This window comes from Solea senegalensis, linkage group LG4 (assembly GCF_019176455.1).
Source record: "Solea senegalensis isolate Sse05_10M linkage group LG4, IFAPA_SoseM_1, whole genome shotgun sequence".
NCBI classification, from domain to species: domain Eukaryota; kingdom Metazoa; phylum Chordata; class Actinopteri; order Pleuronectiformes; family Soleidae; genus Solea; species Solea senegalensis.
The window spans coordinates 10,302,893-10,326,837 of record NC_058024.1 but is presented as its reverse complement, the minus strand read 5'-3'; the positions used below and the strand labels follow the sequence as shown (position 1 = coordinate 10,326,837).

At 39.9% G+C, this 23,945-nt stretch overlaps 1 protein-coding gene across 2 annotated transcripts in view; it reads left to right on the top strand.

Moving 5' to 3' along the window:
• LOC122768758 (MICOS complex subunit mic25a-like) overlaps positions 1-23,945 on the top strand; it is a 63,506-nt gene extending 39,561 nt beyond the window's left edge. For both annotated transcript variants that reach the window (XM_044024967.1, XM_044024968.1), the window contains 2 exons: positions 8,266-8,401; positions 23,767-23,945. In XM_044024967.1, coding sequence (XP_043880902.1) covers positions 8,266-8,401; positions 23,767-23,790 — 160 coding nt within the window. In that variant the 3' untranslated portion in view covers positions 23,791-23,945. The remainder of the gene's footprint in view (positions 1-8,265; positions 8,402-23,766) is intronic.

Here is a 23,945-nt window from a genome sequence, read left to right as displayed (position 1 = left end):
AATAATAATAAATCTGTAATGACATGTGATTAATTGCAATTCACTGTTTAACTTATATGATTATTTGTGATTAAGAAAGAAAATGATTGAATCAAATAGAATTTAATAACTATATCTGACAGATTAATCACAATTGATGAATTTAGTGGTTTCTTTTCCTTATACATTACACACATTGATAAGCCTGAGTAAATCATCACATCATTAAGGGATAATTTACATGGTCCTGATCACAAAAATATCACTTGCATCAGTAGGCTTAGCATGTTAAGAGTGAACCTTGTGAAGACAACCTTCTAACTTCTCCAAGGACACTCGCTATATGACATCCTTCTCTCTAAAGACTAGGCAAATGTGGAAGTGAATGTTTAAATGCTATTATGATGATGGTGTGGTCAGTCCAATTCTTTTTGCCAGCTCTGCATTTACGGACAGTGACCTCATCTGTGACACCGTCACCCTTATACACCTGCTCCATTAAATGTAACAGCATTTACTTGCGGTCTAAAAATCTGTGCAAATCAAATGATTACATTGTCAGGGATTTGCTGTTGTCCGCGGCTGGAAGAGGTTAGAAAGAAGTCCAGCACCAATTTGCAGAAGGAACAGCATTTCGTTGAGCCATAATGTGTTGATCATTATTTTTTAATGCTTGTGCACACACAAAACATACACACACACAGACACACACTCACATAATATAATGACACGGATGTCCTCTTCCATTTATTATGTTCTATCTCTACCTACGCACACACAGGCACATTTTGTATTCAGGCAACCATGTGCTCATCATGTTCCGTCAGCATTTGGGCAGTGTTTCATTGTGCTGTGGTCATGCTGTCATTTCACACTACACTGACCACCCAGTAATTATTCTATTTACCCATCGCTGAAGGTGACGGGCACCGTGGGGGGACTGCGCCACTGACTAACATGTTATGTCGCAACAATAGGTCTTGTATCTGTCTTACAGTTTCCCCCTCTCTTATTGCCTCGTATTCCTGAAACAACTTTCTATCTCAATCATTTCGCTTTCCTCTTCTTGGCCTATTCATCTTTTTGATGTGTTGTTGCTCCTGCAGACAACAAATTAGCTGATAAACCTAGAAATTTAGCTGTAGGATAGACTTAGATGAAAGGTTGGTAAAAGGTGAGTCAGAGCGAGGGCTTTTTTCAACATTTCTGCTTCTATGGGAAAATCACCTTTGTGTGAAATGCTGGTAAACATTATGTGAATTACATACTGACTAAATATTAACTGATGGTGGGTTTTTATTTTTGCTTTAAGTTTAAATAGACAACGGCTAGATATGAAATGTGCAACTTTTGTACCAGTAGTTATTATGATAGAGATTCCAGTTAAAAGGCTGAAGAGTATGGGGTGATGTGTCGACCTTCATATCTTCCAATTAGAGGTCCTCACCCACCCACACAGAGCTAAAGCTGCTTAGAGGTGGCCTCAAAAGTACAACAGTAAACAAACCAAAAGAAACCACAATAATACACAATGTCCATAAAAAAACATTAGAAACATTAAAAGTCCATAACTGGAAAAAAACTTAATGGTCACAATGTCCAGGGACAGCCCATGACACATGGAGGGTATTTTGTTGATAACAAGATGGAATCCCCTCTTGTATATTTCCCTACACTCCTGTCCTACACTTGACAGGACACAATCCCAAAATATTTTCCTCCAGTGATTAATATAATATATATAACATAGTGTCATTGGTTGCTCAACTCTACTACATGAGACGTTTAAGAGAGTTCTTTTATTAGCCCTGCCTTGGGGTGCGAGACAACCCATATTCACTAAAAATACTTCACTTAAGAGACCCACAACCTTGCAGTTGAGCTTACCTTAAGATCTAAAAATCCATTAATCCTCTTAAAAACCTTGCTTCCTTCAAAGTATTTGCAAAGACAGAAAATAAGCAAACCTCAGGTGGATATCTATGTGAGGAGTCACCACAAAGTAACTGCTGACAGTTTGTAGCTAAAAGCTTACTTTCCTGTGGGTTTGTTATGTCTTCTTTATTCTCTATGTGTGTCTACTCGTGTGTATGTGAGTGTAGTGTGTCCAATTAGTGCAACAGACAGGTAGCTTACTGCTGGGATCTCTGTAACCCCCAAAGAAACAGACTGCTTGTCATTACCAGAGACAGGACCTGTCTGCACTGTGGTCTAACAAAGATTTACCATTAGGACAGAAAGGTGCAGTCGCTTACACATTCTGCCTCCCTGACTGTCTCTAAAGAATACAGAACATAAAAAAGACACACAAAGTCCTGCGAAGGATCACAATCACAGGCAGGTCAGGCTAACTCATTTATGGAGTTAGACAGGTGGAGAAATATACATATGTCTCCTAAAATTACTTAACTAATGTGTGATGTACAAGCAACAGGTAACAGGTAAACAAGGGCAAGTGGTCATGAAGACACCAATAAGAATCTGAATATCTGTTTTGAAGCCTCCAGATTCCCAGTTTAGCCGGTACCATGTTGACTTATTGCAACACCGTGCTTTATTGTCTATTTTCCTCTTACTGGGCATAGAATTTACAAAATGTGCTATTGAAGAGGATACTAAACTTTTGAGTGAGAGCCTTAACTTCTCAAGAAAATGTTTTTCGATGTTACAAATTCAGTGAAAAGTAGGCTCACCTTCCATTCAGACTTCCATTCAAACGCTGTTCTTTTTGCAACCAGCTTAGTCACACCTGGTGGCTTTTTAGAATATTTTTGCTTCTGAATAGGTGTTCTTGGGAGAACTCGAAGGCTACGTCCATTTTTAAAATACAATCACTGCACTTACCCTTGATAGCAGACTGGTCTGATGCCTGGTGGTGGAGGTAGCGATTGGAAGTAACACCTGGTACCTTTTTTTTTTGTGATCAATTTTTTATTGAGAGAAAAAAGAAAAAGACAAAAGCACAATATACATATTCACGTCATATACACAGTGTTTTCCTTCTTCTCCCATTTTTTGTCCTTACTTCCCCTCCCTATAGATTAAGTACAAACAGAAAAAGTCACTTGTACATTTGCAAGGAGGTAGCAGTATTAGAACCCCTCCCTCCCATAAGGAGACTTCCCATGAATCTCCCACCCAATACAGACCATTTACCATTTATTGATCCCCCCTGTCAATTTCCAGTAACTTTACAGATCAATTTATTACTGACTATCCCCACCCTAAAAAAAGACCCTCAGGCCCTCATTATTTACCCTTTATCTCTAAATGGTACATAAACTGATCTTGTGAGGACATGATTGTTCTGTATCATGAAGCTTAAACTTAATATGCTCTTACCACAAAGTGTAATTTACCCTAATGTTGTGCATTGCGACAGAAACGTGACAAGGGACTGTAATTATTCAAGCAGCGGGCTTTAATAAAATGTCAAAGCAAGATATCAGAGCAAAATAATGCACAGTTTTTCGAAGAAAGAGTGAAGTTGAAAATGAAAGGACCACACAAATTAAATAACACACTTTCATCAGTGAAATTGCTGCGAATAAAAACACCAGCGATGAAATGTGATAGCAGTGAAACGCTTCATGGAACAATGTTTCCCCCCACCGTCATCCGCAACCCGAGTGAGTCGTCCAAACACTTCCCTGATTGAAAAGTTATCAGCGAGGAGATGTCACACACAAACACACGTGAACATGTGCACCTTATCTTGTTCACGCACATCTCCGGATTTAATGAAACACTCTCCTTATCCCCTTCCCATCTCTCTCTCCCCCCTCTATCTCTCTGTATGCCCACAAAGTGAGTTTGATGGGGATCAATCCACAGGGCTAACAGACTGTGAATACGTTGCTGTTTCCCTTCAGCACGTCAGCACTTCAGCTGTCAATGTAAGAAGATACAGGGGGATTTCAGTCTGTAGCTTGTTGTTCTCTTTGATTGCTCTTCCCGTTTAAGACAGAGACTTTTTAAGTGCTTCCTGGAGTAAAGTGTAAACTTAATGTTTTGGTTGCTGTCATATTAGAGCCAAGTTTATACGTGTGCTCTGTCACTTGGCAAAGGTGGGATCAGCAGAATAATCATAGCAACAGTGTTATGTCAGTCCTTCACAGGCGTTATGAACTAAATCTGTATTTTGTGTGATTCTAAATGTAAGACTTCTGCTGTTGTTGCTGTCGTCGTTGTTGTTGTTGTTGTGGTTGGGTGTTTTTCTTATAGCGGTCTCACAAAAGCTTTACAAAGCCTCTAACAAAATGAAGATGCATGCTCTGTTATTCCTTTTGATCTCAACCCAGCCATGACATCTTTGATCCTTTCCTCTTTTCTCCTCCACTCAGTGTAATATTAAAATGCAGAAGTACAATGCCATGGCTGCTGCTTTAAAGGAGCCAAAAATCTTTGTCATCATTAATAACCATTCACAACACAAACAGCACCAACTTACACACGGAATAATAAAATGCTACGCCTTTGCAGTCATTCCCTTTTCTTCTTATTGCTTTATCCCCCAATGTCATGCTTTGCAGCCAACCAGAACTTTCTTCATGAAAATAACACACTGTCAAGGCAAGAAATTAGAACATTTTTAACGTTTCAAGCCTAATCATTCTCCCCTAACTCTGTGCGCGCTTATGCAAAATGTCACAGGAGCGTTGTTTTTCCGTTGTCTCCCTGTGAAATTTAGCTATCAAACTTGCAGGGGTGGCTAATGTTTTTCTAATAAGAGCTCACCTTTAATTTCAGTCAAACGAGGCATCCGGCGCAGATTAGCAGAGGCAATTTTCTGCTTCAGATTCCATTATTAAAACACTCCTACTATCAGAAAGTTTCTCTTGTTGAATGGAGAAAAGAATGAGTTTTTTTTTCTTTACTCGAGCTTGGATTAATACCTTCAGGCTATTGTTCCTTTTATCTCCTCCTCTTAGGGAGTGATTCAGAATGCCAACCAGCTGTCAGAGAGCAAAGTCAAACATCAGCCAGTCATGTGCATTTCAAGTAAGAACACACCAACAACTTTGGGAAAATGATGTCATAGCCCCACCTCTCTAACTTAATCCTTACCCATGTTAACTTTCTATGCTTCTTCTCCATTGTTGGTGTATTTCTGAGGCAGCAGTACAGCGCCACATACAGGCCTGGCATATATACTGCAGCGTTTAGACGTTTTAGGGGGTTTCATGTGTGTGAAAACATTTCTCGAAACTATGACTAAGGAAAGTTGTGTTTCGGGTCTACAATTGTGTCTCGGGTCTACAATTGCCATCCTCTGGCAGGAGAATGTGATAAGACAACCCACTGACTAATGCAACTTTAAAAATAGAAATCGTGACCCATCTCTTGTCAGCACATCTGAAGCTGATCAACACAATGCCATTGTCGGTGTATGTGGGTTTAAGGTCCAGTGTGTAACATTAGGAGGATTTATTTTAAGATATCAAAGCCCATTAATATGTTTGTTTAATCACGTTTTTGTCACTAGTTCTCTCACACTGGACCTTAATCCTCTCCCCATTCTATCTCATGCTGACTTCATGTCCTTTTTTTTTTTATATATTTGAATGATTTTGTGCCATTCAGCACAAAATCATATGACTTGTACCAGTGTGTTATAATTACTTTATGAACCAACAAGAGCAAATATGCAGCTACTATCCTGAACACCATGGGATGTGGTTATCACATGATGTGGCACAGGTAGAATACAGAGTGCGGTGGTTGCCATGGGTTACTGTTTGTCCATTCAAGCTGCGAGGGTTATTTGTCATTTGTCACTTTCCTCTCTCTCTCTCTCTGTCTCTGCATTCACTTCTCTTTTCATGAATATTCTCTCATCAGTGATTTGTTTAATCCTCTCACTCCACCCTTGACTGCACACACTAACACACATGCAAACTCAGTGTGGAGGAATTTTCCCTGTTGTTTTTCATGTGTACAGTTTATCTAAGTGTGCACACACACATAATTGCTTTGAGGGATGACAGCAGGGCCACTCTCTGTCTCTCTTTTTTTCGTTCTTGGCGTGTGTGCATGATTGAGTACATGACTGGTAGGCGGTCAGCGTCCCAAAATCACGGAGCATGTCTCATGCCAAATGAAGCCATGCTTTCGCTTCGTCAAATAAACACACATTCTTTGTATTCTTCTCTCTGTCGGTGGCTATTTTTACAGCTCAGACTTACATATCACCTGAAATATTAGATAGCTTCATGATATCTAAGCATACAGAGTTATTTTATTATACTTTTTTTACATTCTATTCGAGAGTTAAGTAATCCCTCCTCGATTTCTTTTCTCTGTGGATCAATAAATTGTTGAACATGTGTAATCAGTGGACAATAAGGTAAACTTTATTTTTGGATGAAGATCATGTGACATGAAAGTAGTCCCAGTGCAGTACAGCTCGTCTCGGTACACTTTGGAGCGGTAGACCCCGATCTGGCTCGCGTCGTTGCTGCAGGGTGTGTAGCAAGATGTATGTTCTTTCTTCTGGGCTTAGCCTTTAGTCCTCTCTCAAGGTACATTTATTCCATTCAACCATGTCACACCAAAGTGATGATTATATGCCAACCATATGGCTCCACATATTAGTGTCCAGACGACTGTGGTAAGAACAGGAGGTTATTTTTGTTTCCTTCACAAACTTTGACCTTCAAAATGCAAATACTTGTACCAAACTGAACGTCATTGTACTGTTTGGTAAAAATGGGGCTAAAATTCATGAACATAGGGAGAATTTGTTCTTTTCCCTTCTATTCACCTGCAGTATGGAGCAAGTTGCAGAAACTCGGAATGAAACAACTGGAGCCAAATTCCCTAAGACATTACTGGTTTTAGTTGAGCTAGTCATGAAATTGAATTCCTCAAAATCTGTGTTAAAATGTGGTTCTTAATCTCAATGGGACTTGGGTCCTGGTTAAATAAAGGTTGGGTAAAAAAATTAAACCTTTCTGTTCTAATGAATTCTGTTCTATTCTGTTGCTGTGCGTACATATGAGAGGTTGTACAGCATGAATGATGAGCTCTCTCTCTCTGCATTTGTGTGTATGTTGGTGCGTGAGTGTGTGTGTGTGTGTGTGTGTGTGTGTGTGTGTGTGTGTGTGTGTGTGTGTGTGTGTGTGTGTGTGTGTGTGTGTGTGTGTGTGTGTGTGTGTGTGTGTGTGTGTGTGTGTGTGTGTACTTATCCATATTTCAATCCTCCCAGTTATGAGTTCTGTCACAACACCAGGTAAATTACTGCAAGCAACAGAGCACTCAAGGATTACCCTCATGTAGGATTAACATTCAGTACCTCTCTCTGTGTGTATGTGTGTTTATGGGTATGATTGTGTGCTTCTCTCTACACATGTACTGTTTGTGTAAGTTAAAAAAGTTTGACTTTGACTCCTAAGCTTCTTTGTCTTTCCATAATGTATGTCTCTCCACAGGCTGCACTGTGGGTTTACCAAACCACCTTAAACAATCTGAGATGTTTTTGTTTTCTTTTGCTCATCACAAGCTCTAATGACACCCACCAGAAACTGTTAACGCTGCTGTTACTGCAGTTTTTTACTCCCCTGTCCCTTGTCTCTTGATTTACTACTTCCAGTATTAATCTGTTGTCGTGTCTGATGTTGATGAAATTTGAGTTTAGCTAAGGATCCATTTTGTGGTCGGCTCCATAATAATTTGATTTACTGTCTCAAAGCAACACAGAGACTCCAAATGAACTTGAAGGTTTATATTGTTTTAACTCCATGTGGTACATAACGCTATCCTGGGATCGCATTATAATTAACATTATTAGGATTTTTGTTTATTAACAACCTCATCTCATCATATTAGCAGTGTTGTCTCACCGTCTTTCCAGAGGTTACCACATCTGTCGCATCTATGGCATGAAGTATGCTTTAAAGGAAACACTTTTGCAAACAGATGCACAGTTTCTGTGAAAATCTGGTCTCATTAAGACCTGCAGTACTAATTTAGCGTCAGAGAAAAACTTCACACATCACAATTGTTCAAAAATACAGCATGACGTTAAGAGTATGGCTCACTATCTGGCAATAAATCAACAGTGGACAATTTACCACTTCTTATTGATGCAGCAAGACTGGCAGTAACATATGGATTAGACCTGCTGCTTTTGCGGCCTCTGTCAAAACACACAATGCAGTGTGAGCTGCCACAAAGCAACCACAGGCTGATTGTGGCCAAAAGATTTGAGCACATATAATGGATGTTTTCAGCTGCCTGTGCCAAGTCGTAGTAGCTCTGACCCTCCTTTCTACCCTCTGTTTCCAGTCCTCACCAGGCCGCGTCTGTGTGCACTGAACTACAGGCCAAGGTGCTCCAGTGCTTCAGAGAGAATCCACAACAGACCCTGCACTGCTCCAGCCTGGCCAAACAATACATGACCTGTGTCCAGCAAGCTAAGAAGGTAGATGAGGGCTTCATACTGGATGTGTGTGTGTGTGTCGTATTTGTGCCAACATTATAGTTCAGCTCCCTTTCCTTTAAGAAGAGTTATTAAATACAAATAAATGCCAGACAAGTTCACACAATATTGATTTAGCCTATCAGCTCCACATTCCCACACTACACACAGAAGGTGATTTGTTTTTTGGCAAAACGGACAGAGGCAACAGCAATATTGCTCTGGTAAAGTGAGATGACCGCAAAATAGGTTGGAGTCTGATTAAAAACACAAAATAAGTGCCCATTTAAACCTGATGGTTCAGCAGTTTAACGGGATAAAAGCTTCTTATCCCCACCCGTCCCTGTGCCGCTGCTGTATACTCACAAACGCTCCCTCGGTCACGTTTGATAGTATTGATTGACAGAGCCCATTTTCAGATGCAGGTCGTGGCATACGAACAAAGTAAGGTACATTTTGTTTACAAAGACAAACAAAAATCACCATAAGTTGTGCACTGTGAGTTTAAATTTGCTCCCACAAACACTGCAGTTAATCAGGCTACATTCACACCACTTTTTCTATTTGAGAACAGCATTTTCATCGTCAGAACTTATTTTATTAGACTAAAGACAGTGTGAAACTAAAACGGAAGGTAAATTTTACTGGAGCTTTTTGTTAACAGCTGATACTGGGGTTGTAATGGCGATACCAGTAACATCACGATATAGCAATACATCAAGAGCTCTGTCTAACTGAAGAAAACAAAATGTCTGTGAAAGGTTAAAAGTGTAGGATTTCTCTATTTATTCACAACATGGGGAACAAAATGCATAAGTCTGTGTATTGAACGTGGATGGAGCATCTGTTAAAGTAGCTTTCTCCGTCATTATCCCACTGTAAACTCTGTCTTCTTAAGACCTAAAGTGGCAGGGATTGTTTATTTTAGAGTGCCTTCATTTGTTCATTAAAATATCAATATTTCAGCCGATGTATCAATTCTTATACAGCACAAGGAAGAATGACGATATATCAATCACCAAACCGATATTTTGACCCACCTCTATGCAGATTTATCCGGTGGAAAATTAGTGTGGAGCATAGGTATAGCCTTAGATAGATATGGAAGGAGCATGACAGTAACACTGACGGGCGGATTTTATAATATAAAACATAAAACCTGCCCGAAAATATGTTTCCAGAAGGTAAAGCAAAGTTTGTCTGTTTGCAGTTTTAATTACGTGCGTTCTATACTGTGCCATATTTATTGTCTATATGTTGTGAGGTCAAGTCGATGAGAGATGGTTATTGAGAAGATGTTTTTTAGTCACAAGGCACAAACAGTGTCTTTTAACCTTCTGAATGGAAGATTACACTGTTGTTAATGTATTAAGATCAAGTTTGGAATGTGGCACTTAGTAATGCATTCTGCTCTCTGCTGATGCTTTCACACATAGCGTTCAGACCCCGCACTTATCTACAAAGTGCTTATTTTACCCAGTTTCTCTATCAAAGAACAATATTGAATGGAGCAATTTGCACATTATTATCCTGACAAAATGTACTGATATGGCTCCAAAGTAGATTAAAGATAAAAGGCACGAAACAACTGGTGAATTTGGCAGTTTTCACAGTTGATAAAAGAAAGGCTCATAATAAAAGCAATCAGTCTTTTTAAACTGGTTCAAAAGATCCATTTGCCAGTGGGACGGTGCTCACTTAAAAAGAAAAAAAACTAAGTGTATGTTTTTTTTAAAGGATTTTTGTTAGCATGTGCTGTATGAATTCAGAGTGTGGGTGTTTTAAAGAGTAGAAACATGAGGCACTTGGAATTCTGATTTAATATCTTTGTCAGAGTGAGTGTCCAAAAGAAAGAAAAAAAGAATTTGATTATCATGAAAATTTGAAGAACTCCATTTGAGTATACACTCCATTACCAGTACTAGTCTTGCAACTGACGACATGTTTATATGCGCCATCCAAATTTCACTGCACAGTTTTCTACTTTAAATTATAGGTGCTCTGTGTACTCTGCACGCCAAATCACTGCATTTATAAAAGTGGCTTTTTGTTTTGAAGTTGTTATCCGTCACTTTTTATCTCCCAAATCTTTTCTATCTAACCTTTATTTACCAGGATAGAGAAAAGTGACCTACACCACTCTTTTTGAAAATGCTGGGATATTCAGACTGACCTTTAATATTTCTGAAGAGCTCCGTCCTATAGGCTCAAACTAAAGAGGCGTATAAATGCGTATTGTGGAGTTAAGATTTAAATGTCTAAATGTGAAAGATCTCCTTCTGACTTATCCAGCCATCTTTTTGTTGTTTTATCTGCACATCTTTGGCTCCTTCATGCTGCTGTCACTGTTGATCCATCTCCTCCTCTTTTAGGTTCCCACTCTCCTTAGCTCCCTCTTTTGAATTTTAAATCTTCTATCACCGGTGTATTAACCAGTACATTAGCTCTGGTTTGCACTGTTTTGCTAACGTGTCAGATGCTATCATGGTCATGCTCTTCTCTCTTTGTTGAACACACACAGTCACACAAAAGAAGGTTGTAATGTTGTGCTGTAGCTTTAGAGTAAAAAAAAGTCAGATTTTACCCTGAAACAACTTGCTGATATGTGAATTATACCCCCACTATTTTGAATAGTGGGAATGGGAATTGTATTAATTGCCTGTACTGCCTATTCCTGCTAATTTTAGTGTAAAAGAGACTTCAGAGACTAGATTGTCACAAACGGAGGATTCCTCCACTCTCTCCTTTTCCTAGGCATGTCAAAGAAGTACGGTGGCCTTCACATACCAGAAAGGATGTCATTCTTCTTCTTCATTTACGTTGTAAACTTCTGCCTCAAAATTTAAAGTGACTCTATACTAGTACAAACATATTTATAGGTAGTATAGTAAATATAGAGTATCTATAACACAGCGGCATGGATTAGACAGGGTCATGTGTTGTACAGTGCAACATGTAGGCAGATGGGGTCAGTGAGTATCGGGCCCTAACAAAGTTCCGTAAAACATAAAATCATACACAGTGTTCTGTCAATAAACAGTAGAAGTTAAGATTATCTTCATTGTCAGTGATGCTGTGTAACATGTGAATATTGAAATAGCATTCTGGAACACTACCCAAGAGGCTAAGACGGGGTCAGAAAGAGAGGGGAGACGGGCAGCGCTGCCGCCAGAGGCTTCCAGTCAGCCTTAATGAAAAGAAATGAGTGGGCAGTCCCCAGACCCCCTGGACACACAGGCATCTGTCCAGTCTGCCTCTCTATAAATGGATCTGACAGAGCCAATAGCTTGGCAGCACGCAGCACTTGAACAAGAGTTTAACTAGGAAAAGTTTGATTATCGCTCCAGGTTGTTAAGGGTCAATAGGGAGCAATATGCACTGAGATTAAGTCACAAGGGGGAGAGCAGTGGATCATATTATGAAATATAATTTTCCTGCAGAACCCTGAGGAAACATTTTGCTAAGGTTGAGACTGTGTGTTAATGGAAGTTTTTTGTCAAACAGCGGTGGCTACGTGCCTTTTCCAAAAGTGGAAAAGTGTATTTGATGATTTATTTATGATCTATCATTCACCTAACCTGAAAGCTCATGTGGTATGTGTGCTAAGAGTTTTACAAACCACATGTGCCATATTACTGTTGTGGAGTGTTGAAAATGACTGTTTCTGAAACAAAAATGACACGGATGATGACGGCACATAATCGAATATGGCTTGTTGCCGAAAGCTTCAACTGGACTGCAGATTGTTATTGTAAAGAAATATTTTTATAGTTTTTTTTAATCCAGTTTTTGATTGCCTGTTTTCTGTTTGTCCATTATTTTTATTGAATACTGTATATAATTGCACTGCAGTGCAGTGTATATACATTATAATATTTGTATAGTATATAAAAAGTAGTTAGTGTTGTTCAACAACTGGTTACTGAAGTTAAGCAATTGTTTGTACTATTTGTTATCATTAAACAGTTGCATTTTATTTGATGGAGGAAAAGGAAAATAAATACTATAAACATTGGCATCCATTATTGGTGTCTGGTTGCCCTGATTTTTAAAAATCTGCACCAGCCACAGAAAAAACAATATTGTATCTTCAACCTCATCAATAAAAACAGAACACTGGTGATGGAACTCATCGTAGAATTGAACTGAACAAAATAATTGACATGATAATCGTCATCAAATTTAATCATGAGACCAGTGAAAATATCACATGTTGTGTAAAATATTAAGGCACCAGCATGGTCTTAAAAAGGTTGAATATCTGTCTTTCCAGTACTTTTACTTTTACTTGTTTGTTTACATATTGTACATGACCTGTGTAATTATGAAAAAAACACGTTTGGTTTTCTTTGAAGGACAGCCGTAAGCACCAACATCTTCTTAAGATGCACTTTGCAGACGAAAAGAGGTTAGTTTTGTTGAAACCAATGAAGCAAATAAACTGCCTGTTCATGGACACCTAAACTACTCGGTGACTTAGAAAATACAACATTTGAAACCAGTCATTTTACAGCTCTGTACAACAATAATATGACTATTCCATAGATGAAAAACCTTTTAGCCTGGTGAAAACCTCCAGACAGCCTAAAAGCTTGGCTCTTTTGTTATCAGTGTGTGCTTGCAAGGATTTTCTCAAGCAGACTCATTCTTTGCAATGATTAAAGGGAAAATGCTGCTGCTAAAAAAAAAAAGAAGTAGCTTTTTCTTGGATATAAAGTTATCTTTCTCGCCTTTGTTCTTCTTTGTACATGAAGCTTTACGCCGTTCAAATATCATCTCTTTGACATCTAACTCTGTTTTCTCAAATCATTTTCAGTCCATTGTTTGAACATAACTATACTTATACATAGGATACCCAATTAAGCAAAGTTAACTGTCCAATATGATCTATTTCAATAGTGATGGTGACAGCCAATGTCAAAATCATCACTTATGAGTTAAGGGCAAAAGGGACAGCTCCATGTTCTTTGGGAACCCTTTTGCATCTCATAGAGGTGAGACCCTGGTGAATCCGGAGGGTCACCTTAAGCTGGATGCTCCAAACTACTTTGGCTGCATATTTTCCATAACCACATGATACCAGTGACACAATATGATACATATTGCAATACACAGTTATTTTGTGTATAATATCCTACACCTGCTGTACTACAGCAGCTGCTTTATTAACTTTTAACAGCAAAGAAAATGGATGTTTTTGAGATGTATCATCACTGCATTGTGTCAGTTGACCTCTGCTGCCACCACTGGCTTTATTCTGCACTGCACCTTCGGTGATGTTTTTATGTCTCAAGACTACCATCACAGCATTCGCTGCTCTCTCGAGTCAGTTACATCTGAATTGAATTACAAATGTCAACACATGTATTATTAATTCCTTCTATTTGTTTTAGCAAAAACCTGTCATGAAGATGAACACATCATTTAAGAGACATCCTGGTCTCTCTCTGTCACACCCTGTCACTTCTGCCCAGCCGCCGCTGACTTTGATGACTTTTCAACAGTTAATTCACGTAAACTCTGCTGTATATACAGCATATATGTCTTACTACCCATCGGCTTGTTTGCGTTTGTCAATCAGTCTGCCAGTGAGACCACCACAAGGCTTATCTGTCTTTTTTCAGCCCGTGTGCTGATCTGAACATCACTCGAGTATCTATCTCCTGATTGAAGTCCACCCAACTCACTATCTACAGTGGCGCAGCTCTCCTTATATGTCACTCAAAAGTTCTTTTATGTTTTATGAATCATGCGTACGCGCTCTTTTCACTGCCATCCATTAAAGAAAGTTGCTCCAGGATAATGGTCCTGCTTTTATTCCCCTGGCCCTCCACTCTCAGTGTCCCTGGTCATGTGCTATTGTCATGTAAATGGGGCCTTAAGTATAGGTGTGGAGAGTGTGTATGGGTTAGTGTCAGCTTTGTTATCTTGCAGCACTGTGGGTTTTGTCCCTGTTAATGTGACATCAGGGAGTATGTTACACACAGTCTAGCCACTTTATTAGGTACAGAGGACACCTTTTATAGGGGCAGGAGCAGCACCCACTGTCTTTTGTTGAAGCCCATCTGCTTAAGGTTCAACATGTTGTGTGTTCACAGTCTTCTGGAAAACCTTGGTTGTTACAAGTGGTTATTTGAGTTTATGTTGTGAGTCACTGTTGCCTTGCTATTGGGGATGTTCATGATTAACCATTAGTGGGTTAATTGCCAATGGGAATTCAACCAATTAAGAATTAATTCATTTATTAACAACTTCTGATTCTTTTTGTTGGTGTGGCTTTTCTCTTTAGGCTGTATACCAGCAGCGAGCACACATGAATCTAAAACTCCAAAGACCATAGAAATGTGAGACAAGATAAAGCGGTATCTGAGCTACACCTTCACCAGGGAAGAGTGCTGTGACTTCAGACAGTGGACTTCTTCTGGAACAATAGAGAAATATCCAAAAAAAAACCTCTCTTTTCTGGATATAAACTGTGTTGACTGGTGGAGAGCAAACATGCCACGTTTTCCCCAGCTTGTCCAGGTAATATCTGTGTATCCCATGGACATCCGTGCCATCAAAGAGTGTTTACTGCAGCTCGACTTAATTACAGGTTGACTCGACACAAGTAGGACACTCAAGGTTTTATTAGGCTATTAAACTGTGACATAAATGTGCTGCTAATGTAAAATGTTATTTCAACTTAAACAAAAAAGAAAGACCTGCATTTCTTTATTTATTGATTCATTGATAACAATTAGCTGTTATTTCTCTCGACAATCTGTTGGTTAAGGAAAATGCACATAATCTGCAACCCTAGTTTCTGTTATTTAAACCAGTCTAACCTCTAGAGAAGTGCTGCTCTCTGGATAATTCCTCCTTTTCAAACCATTCTCTGTAAACACTAGAGATGGTTGTGCTTGAAAATCCCAGCAGATCATCAGTCAGACCAGCCCGTCTGGCACCAACACAACCAAGCGTCCCTTACATCACCTTTGTTCCCTATTGTAATGCCTGACTTTTAGCAGGTTGTCTTGACCGTGTCTACATGCCAAAATGCATCCAGTTGCTGCCATGTGATTGACTGGTAAGATATTTGTGCTGCTAATTTGTGCTTTTCCCCTTCAGTGCTCGGTGGTGTCAGTGCCAACCATTTGCAGAATGCTGCTGCTAGCGCTGTGCCACTTACAAGACCAGCAGGGTCCAACAGCGTTGTAGCAGCATGTTCCCCTACATATACATATATATATATATATATACTGTATCACACATCCTGAACCACATGAACTTTACTGTGTTAGTATGTGTTGTGATGCTTGGTGAAGTGCCACAAGTCTTGATTAGCAAGCTGTGTGGTTTCGTTGCAGTGACAACAAAGTAGAGGGAACCGGTGCATTATTTGTGCTATTTTATAAAAGGTAATCAGAAATCTGTCCAAATTGCAGCTGTTAAGTGCAGTAACCTTTCAAAATCAGCATAAGCATTTCTGATTTAAGGTTTTAAAAAAAACTTGGGGGTTATTTTCTCTTAGGGGTATGGGTTTTGCATACCAAACTCTAACTTTGGTTGAATATACACCACACTTAATGCAAAGTGAACATGTGCTTTGTGACAACCCTGGTGCAACATTTTGTCAGCAGTGTGGAAATATAAATAAGATAAGGTCTGACTACATCCTTACAGGGATTTACATAAGGAGGAATCTTTGATGTGGCGATCAAAAAGCTTGTGTTTACCCACAGCAATTAAAAAGCCTACTGTGTGTAGTCTGGACATGTCCCATCTCCTATCTGGATGTAAATACAGCTGGTGGAATAAGCAAGTATTTGTGTGTCTGTCCCCAAGAAATGAGGTTACCATAGAGGAATATATTCTTAAACTGAAGTTCTGACTGTTGAGTAGAGAATGGTGACTACACTGCGATGACACCAGAGAGCATTTGTATTTGTGTCCATTTTTGGCTGGTGCTCCTTTTTTTTATGGAGCTGTCTGATGGCTTGGGTGAGGAATCTGGCAGGTTTTATAAGAAATGTGAAGACAATTCTATAGTTAAAATGATAAAACGAAGGGTTTGAGGGGAGTTGAGGCAGGTTGTCAACTACAAGGACCAGGTCATACACCTTTCCTCTTTTTTGGTGTTTAACCACAGCTTGTATCCATGATGTTGCACTACTTCTGGAGTAAGAAGAACTCTTACACTGCCCAGTCTGTCTATCGATCCACCACGTTCCTCGTCTACAAAGTGTTTTCACAAATTCATACTCGATCCCACATCCCATTTTAGTTCATGTGTCTGTTGCAGTGGACTTCCTTGTGTAACCTCAAGCAAGTTTCCATGGTAACCATCTTTTTTTGTTGTCTCTTGATCATAAGAGCACATCACCAACTGGACTGGAAAGTGTGTACTCCCAAACTGGAAGTATGCATGTGGTTGTCCACCTTAGAGTCCATGGTGACCACTGCAGAAAACAAGATTTGCATCACGTAGATGCGTTAAGTATGACCCGGGCCCAAGTGCATTATGGACGTTATAGTCGTGTCGTAGTGCTTGAAACCAGCCTTGGTCTCGGCCAATTTTGGAGGTCTTAATTCCTCAGTGGCAATGAAAAGAGACAGCACAATATTATGAATACATTTTGACACATGCTCTCTATTCACATTAAGCTTGATGTGATAATGTGAATAAAATGTGTGGGTGTAACATTAAGAAGGGTTTACTGGCAAACATTGGATGTCCTATCGGTTTTCATAGCGTTAGAATAAGTCTTTTATGTGTTCTTTAGGCAAAGGCCTTGGCTTATGGAGGCCACCGTCTTGGGCCTCCATGTTTCTGCAGCAGCCTGAACAGACAAAACTGTCCAAAGTGTGCATTTCACATTTTGAAGCAGACGCTGATTATGCAAACAAAGAACAGCAACATCTTCTCTGGTGTGGGACGGCCACAAACTGCCCCAACCATACAAACTACTCAAAACTCAACCTGGGTTTGAAAAAACAAGCCGTGGTCGGTGGTATTGTTCAGAAAAATTCCGTTGCTGATCTCAAAGCTTGAATTGACTGGATAAAAGTTTGAAACTATTATTATTATTATCATGTAAATGTTTGCCTGGTGTGCAAAGGCCCATGATTTCACCTCTGTCAATGTGTATGTGTAGCAGAGCTATTACCTCCTCAGTTTGGTTGACATTTTACACAAGCTGCTTCTAACCACAGTTATTTACCAACAATTTTGCAAGGAGCCATCATTTTGTAAGTGTAATGGTTGGAGCATCTCAGACAACATTCAGTGGTAATAAAATGTTTAGACTTCCACTACTCATGAAAAGATCTTTGCTGGCTTTAGTCATTGCAGAGGATTTCCCAGTACTGTTCCCCCGTTCTCTGGACATAAAAAACCCTGCTTCAAAATAACCAAGTCATCTCATTCAGACCTGTTTGATTTGTCCAGGTGAAGAAGTTGATTGATAGGAAAGAGGGAGAATAATGCTGTTTCCGGGTGACAAGAGAAATGCGTAACAGTCATTTAAGCAGGGATGAAAGAAGAATAGAAGATGCCCGTCAGTTGGGGATTGGATGGAGATTGATGAAAAAGTGGGAAACCGGGGGGAAAGAGGCTCAGGAGAACCTGTCAGCGAGGAGGAGTTAATAGAAAACTGTAAGAGCGATACAGTAAACATGGGCAGATGATGGAAGGAATGAAGAGGAGATGAGTAGAGAGAAGTGGAGAGGTTCTGTCAGTGGGAGAGATGAGGAAACAGCACAGAGAGCCGAAGGTGGAGAAGAGAAAAGAGGAGTGTGTGCTGTTGGTCACTGCTGTGTGAGAGGAAGAGCAGACTGAGATGAAGTGTGGCAGACTGTAGGAGAGCAAGGAAATAAGGGAAGTCAACCTTATGTGAAAAGTGGATGTAGTCTTCTGTCTGCAGGAAGAAGGAATGGAGTGGAATGGAGTGGAGATTCTGGAGTGAACCACTGGTTGCAAAAAGAACTACATTTGAATAGAATTCTAATGGAAAATTAGCCTTTTTCTCACGACTTTAACACCAGTAAAGTTTTCCTGAGTATAAATGGTCTCAATCATGACTTTCAGGTCTTTTGCAATAAATGATGTCATGATGTTACGTTCTTCTTCGATGATCTGCATATTGACTTCATCAGTTTTGTAAATGATGTTACCATTTAGAAAAAAAAGAAAAATAAATGGTTTTGGCACTGGAAGACTGCGTACACTCACTTTTTATGTACGGTTTATGGTGTATGGCTATCAGTGGTAGCAGGTGAGGAGCCCCACTGTGAACCTCAGCCTGTCTGCGAAGTCTCATCTGATAACGAGCAATTCAGCAGCAAACTCGTCCTGCACCACCGCACACGCGCGCGCCCGCACACACACACATTTCTGTATGTTGTATAATATTCCTGCTATTAATATCTCCTTTATAGAACATGGGCTGGTAGGCTGATTATAGCTATATCGCTATAGTGTGTTTTTCCTACTCACCAGTATAATCACTATGTCGATGTGTATATATATTTTTTTTCTTTGAGGTGATGATATAAGTTCACACATCTTCCTTTTGAAAGAAAACACCGCATTGAGTGCAAGTGTGCGGAGATCTCTCGCCTACCCTTTTTACCCTCGACACACAATTTTGGTGACTTAAGCCATGTTCCTGCAGTATATAGGCTGAGGCTTTTTTTTCATGTTGTAAACTGCTGTTTTTATTGAAATCCTTTTTTTTATTTTCACGATAAAACATTGATATGTGTGAGAATGCATTCATACCCATACTAGCTGACATATTTTGGTCTCTTTTTTACGTCTCTCTCAGCTCCACTTCACATCCATCATCTCCAAGGCAACCACTCTGTGAAGGCACACGTAAAGATTATCTGTTGTCACTCATGTCCCTCTCTCCTTGTTGTCCACCAGCTATTCTATCTTTCAATTGCACTAAAAAAAAAACTCCCATCAGCGTCCAGCTAAACATCTCTTCCATGCTGCTGCACGTTTCTGAACTACCACACCAGTTTCCTCCCGTCAGGTCTGAGCTGCCATGTGTCTTACTTCACTGGCTGCAGATAAGGTGTCAGGGTGAATTCTGACTCAGGCCAAGATATTTCATTATTGTCTTCATCACTATGTTGTTAGACATTGTAGCTGTTTCATTTGTCAGTAATGGCTTAATTTGATCTTGATTTTTATTTCCAAAGAATACAAATAAGTTTTTTTCTCCTGTTGTCTCAGAGTGAGACGATCTTTCTTTTGTGTGCAGGAGTTAATGAGGTGAATATCTGTGATTGAATGATAAGTAAAGCATTGGGGAAAGTGGAAAAAAAATCTGTTTTAGTTAACAGAATATCATTGTAAGAAATAAATAATTGGGTGTCCTAGGCAAATTTGACATTCTAAATTGACCCTAGGTGTGAGAGTGAATGGTTGTTTGTCTACATGGCCCTGTGATGGACTGACGACCTGTCCAGGCTCTATGTCACCTAGGATTGGCACCGCGACCCTCATGTGGAGGATTAAGGGGTAGAAGACGGATGGATGAGATTAAGAATTTGAGCTCATAGACATGTTAAGTTAAAGGTCCGATATGCAATACTGGAACACCACTAGTTGCAGTTGAACGTGCGTGTCACACCAAACAAAAGTGACACTGACAGCTAATGCCAGTGAGCTGTTATGTCTGTCTGTCTGTTGTCACTATATGTCTCTCTGTCCGTGTGTGTATCTATTTATCTGCTCACCCTTAGAACACCTTATTTGTCAACGGAGTTTTCAACAAATGACATCAGTGACTGATGTTAAATTGGCGACTCAACTGTGTAGCCGATTTACAGACGAAGACACTGATTGCTTCTGTTCAGCAGCTTAACTGACTGTCTAAAGGACGGTTTGACTAAATTGATGAGCAATGTGTCGATTGATGCGTTGATTGTCCAATCACTCAGGCACACGTTACGAATCAAACCGCAACTGACTGACTTACCGACATACAGACAGTCCTTGTGCACATAACCAACCCACCCACTGACTCTACTGACGGAGTGAGATGCCTCTTTAATTGACTGACTTAATTGACTGTCTGGTTGTCTTACTGACTGTGTAATCAGTGAATGCCCGTGTGTTTATAAAGCAGCTATATCCACAGCCACTCGGTTGCGTGTGTCTGATTGACAGTCCTGCCTGGCAACTGTCTCGGTCCCTCCCGAGAAAGAGAGGGAGAGAAGCGAGTGCTGTTAGCATTGAGCAGAGAAGACAGCTATTGATTTTTCTGCTTCTATTTTATTTTTGTTTTTTCCCCACATAGAAAAGGCAAGTGAGGAAGTCCGGAGAGTGAAGAGTGATGTGAGCGAGCGAGCATCTGCAGTAATTATATATTGGACAGATGTGCATTCACATGTTGCTCTGCTGCCTGTGTGTTGCCCATTAACTTATGACAATGGGTTTGTGAGGATAGTTCCCTGTGACTGCTATCTACCCCACACCACTCTCTAATTGGATAAAAACTGACAGGTGGAAGAAAACATGTTTGTGTGTCTGCATTTGTGTGTGTGTGTGTGTGTGTGTGCGTGCATGCGTGCGTGCAAAGCAGTGTTTTTGTGTGTAAAAACGAATCTCCGCTGACACTTTTCCATCTCAACAAGAGTCTGTGATAATTAAGTGCAGCTGCTGCTTCAACTCTGCACCTTTTGCATCGACACAGTGTAAAAAAAAAAAAAGCTCCCATTACAACAGATTGAGGCGCAAAAGACATGAAAATATGAAAGAACAAGGAAATTACATTGTGTGGGGTTGTGACATCACAATAAAGCACTGCAGTGACACTTTACATTTATACTTTGTAAAAAGAGTTCATGTTTTAAGGCAGCCCTAAACAGGAATCTGATATTTCTTAGCCAATATCTTTGTTTGTTTTCCATTCTTATCTCCGTTTTGTGTCTGCACTACAGTACACATGTACTAAATTATTAAATTAAATACATGCAACAGGTACTTTCTTCTAAACGTAAACAAATAAACGTTTTATTGACTTAGCAGTATTTATTAAGTTCCTGAGAACTGATTAATTGCTCTACATCTAGTAATATTATGGTAATACCATCTTATTCCCCATGCAAGGAATTTCATACGATATATTATGTGAATACCATGTTATTTACAAAGTAATAGCCAGGTATCGGCTTGGAAATGTCAATTACTAAAGGCTGCAATCAGTGTAATACCTTAAAAGGAAAATATTGGAGTCAAAATTGATAATTTCATTTGTTATTGCCCAGCTAATACTTGGTGATTTATGGAGAAATAACATCTTATTACCATTAAATTACTTCCATATTACAAAATTATGTGCGTGCTATTAACATATATATATACTGTACTGTAGTACTTACAATACAGTACTACCACTTAACATTTGAATGTGATATTGTAATGCTTAGTTCTAACTAGGAGTTACACAGAGTTAAAGCCAGCATATATAACGTGTGTACGTCTACACTTATGTGCAGACCTTGAGGCAGAATATTTGGCTGTCCCCTCTTTTTTTTCTTGTCTTAAAATTATTCAAATGAGATGGCGACGGCAGCAGTCCAAGTTTAGATTTAGGGCACCGGAGTTAGCTGTGAACTGTGCGCGGCGGCGTTGGTTTAAAATGCAGCAGCCTCCTCGTCGACTGTGCATGCATAATGCGGTTCACTCACACAGACGCACTGTGGTCCTGCTTTATGTTGTAGGACCTGAGTGGCACAGCAAAGCGAAATCCCCTCGTCACATTTGTCGCTCCTCTCTCACTCAGTGGCACAGGCTGTGATGCCCTCCGATGCACTTGGCAAGAGAACCAACTTGCCTGCCAGTGTATCGGCCTGCCAGCAGAGCACCGGGGTAGTTAACATGCCAACTAGTCCACCCAGCAGCTAACGCTTCACTAACTCTGGGTCATCCTGTGTCTCTTTCTATGCCACTGTTTGTTTGTGTTTGTTGTCACATGAGTTGAACTGCTCCCTAAAGTGGACTGACTTTCTAAAACAGCAGCAGAAGACCTTCATTAATAACAGTCCTGTTGATTCATTAAAAAGAATTAACACAGCAGTCGCAGAACTTGTGTGAGGCATTTGATATTGGTCTGTCATGCAACATAACTTAGTAAATATTATTTTTCTCGAGCTTTGTATCCATTTTTAGAATAACAATCCCATTGTATTTTAGCAAACCTTAAAGCTCTCCCAGCTCCTAATGCTCCTATCACCACTGGGACTACAGTTACCTTTACTGCCCACATCTTCTCCTCTTTCAGCCCTGGGTATTTGTGAAGCTTCTCGTGTTCCTTCTGCGAGATGTATATAGATTGATGGATAGATAGATAGATAGATAGATAGATAGATAGTTTGCATGTTCTCCCCATTTGTGCGTGGACTTTCTCCAGGTTCGGGGATTAGGCAAATTGGACACACTGTAGGTGTGAGAGTGGATGGTTGTTTGTCTCTATGTGTCCCTGTGATGGATTGGAGTACTGTCCAGGGTGTGACCCCGCCTTTTCCCCCTATGTCAGCTGGGATTGGCACCAGCGCCCCCCCTACAACCCACGATGTGGAGGATAAAGTGGTAGCTGGATGTATGGATGGATCTTAATCTGTACTTAATCTTAAATTTGATTTGGAAAATCCTGCCAGTTCCCTGATAGAAAAAACAAGGTATTTACCGACCTTAGATACATTTCCCTTGGAACATGTTTCGTAGGAGCAACAACAAGTCCTACATGTTACACACTGGACCTGTGAGATTAGTTAAAACCATGAATGGTCATGAATTGTCACTTTTGCAAACATTGTGCAGTTTAAACCCTTTGTCTCTGGTGTAGATCCATTGTTATGATACATCTCTGCAGATATAGTCTGCAGTGACTCACTGTGATTCTCCGGATGAAAACTGGGAACATTTTGTGACAGCCTCACTCAGTTTTCAGTAGATACGTAGTTGTAACGTCATTGACAGTGAAATGACAGCTATTAAAACTTACAATACATGACGGAAAAAAATTGTAGCTTTCTACTCCAAACATTCACTCAAGGCTGAATTGAATGTTAGGCTCTACTGTACGTGGAGTTTAAAAAAAATGCCTGTTACCTTCTGTCAAAGTCTGAGTTAGGATTCCAAAAAATAGAAGAAATGCTGAGTTTTCTTTAGTGACATTTAAATATTTAGACCGGGTACTTTCTCTGCATTTTTTATAACATACAGTGAGACTCGAGGGGGGGACTGAGTTTCCTACAATGCCTCCTGACTTTTGTAAGTTTTCTCTCGGGTTCTGGAAATGTAAATTTAAAATTTGATGCTCTCTCTTCTTTTCTACCCCTTCCTTGTCTCTCACCTCCCATTTCTTTAGAGCTTACTGACAAATCACGGCTGAGAAACCTCCAGAAAGTCGGAGCGGGAGAAGTGAAGAAAAGGAGAGCATGTCAAATCCGTCCGTTTCCTGACTTCCCTCTGTCCTTCTCCTGTCCATCTACGCGTCCTTTTATTTCGCTTCCACCACTGAATAAACCCAGTTTCTTTCCCACTCTG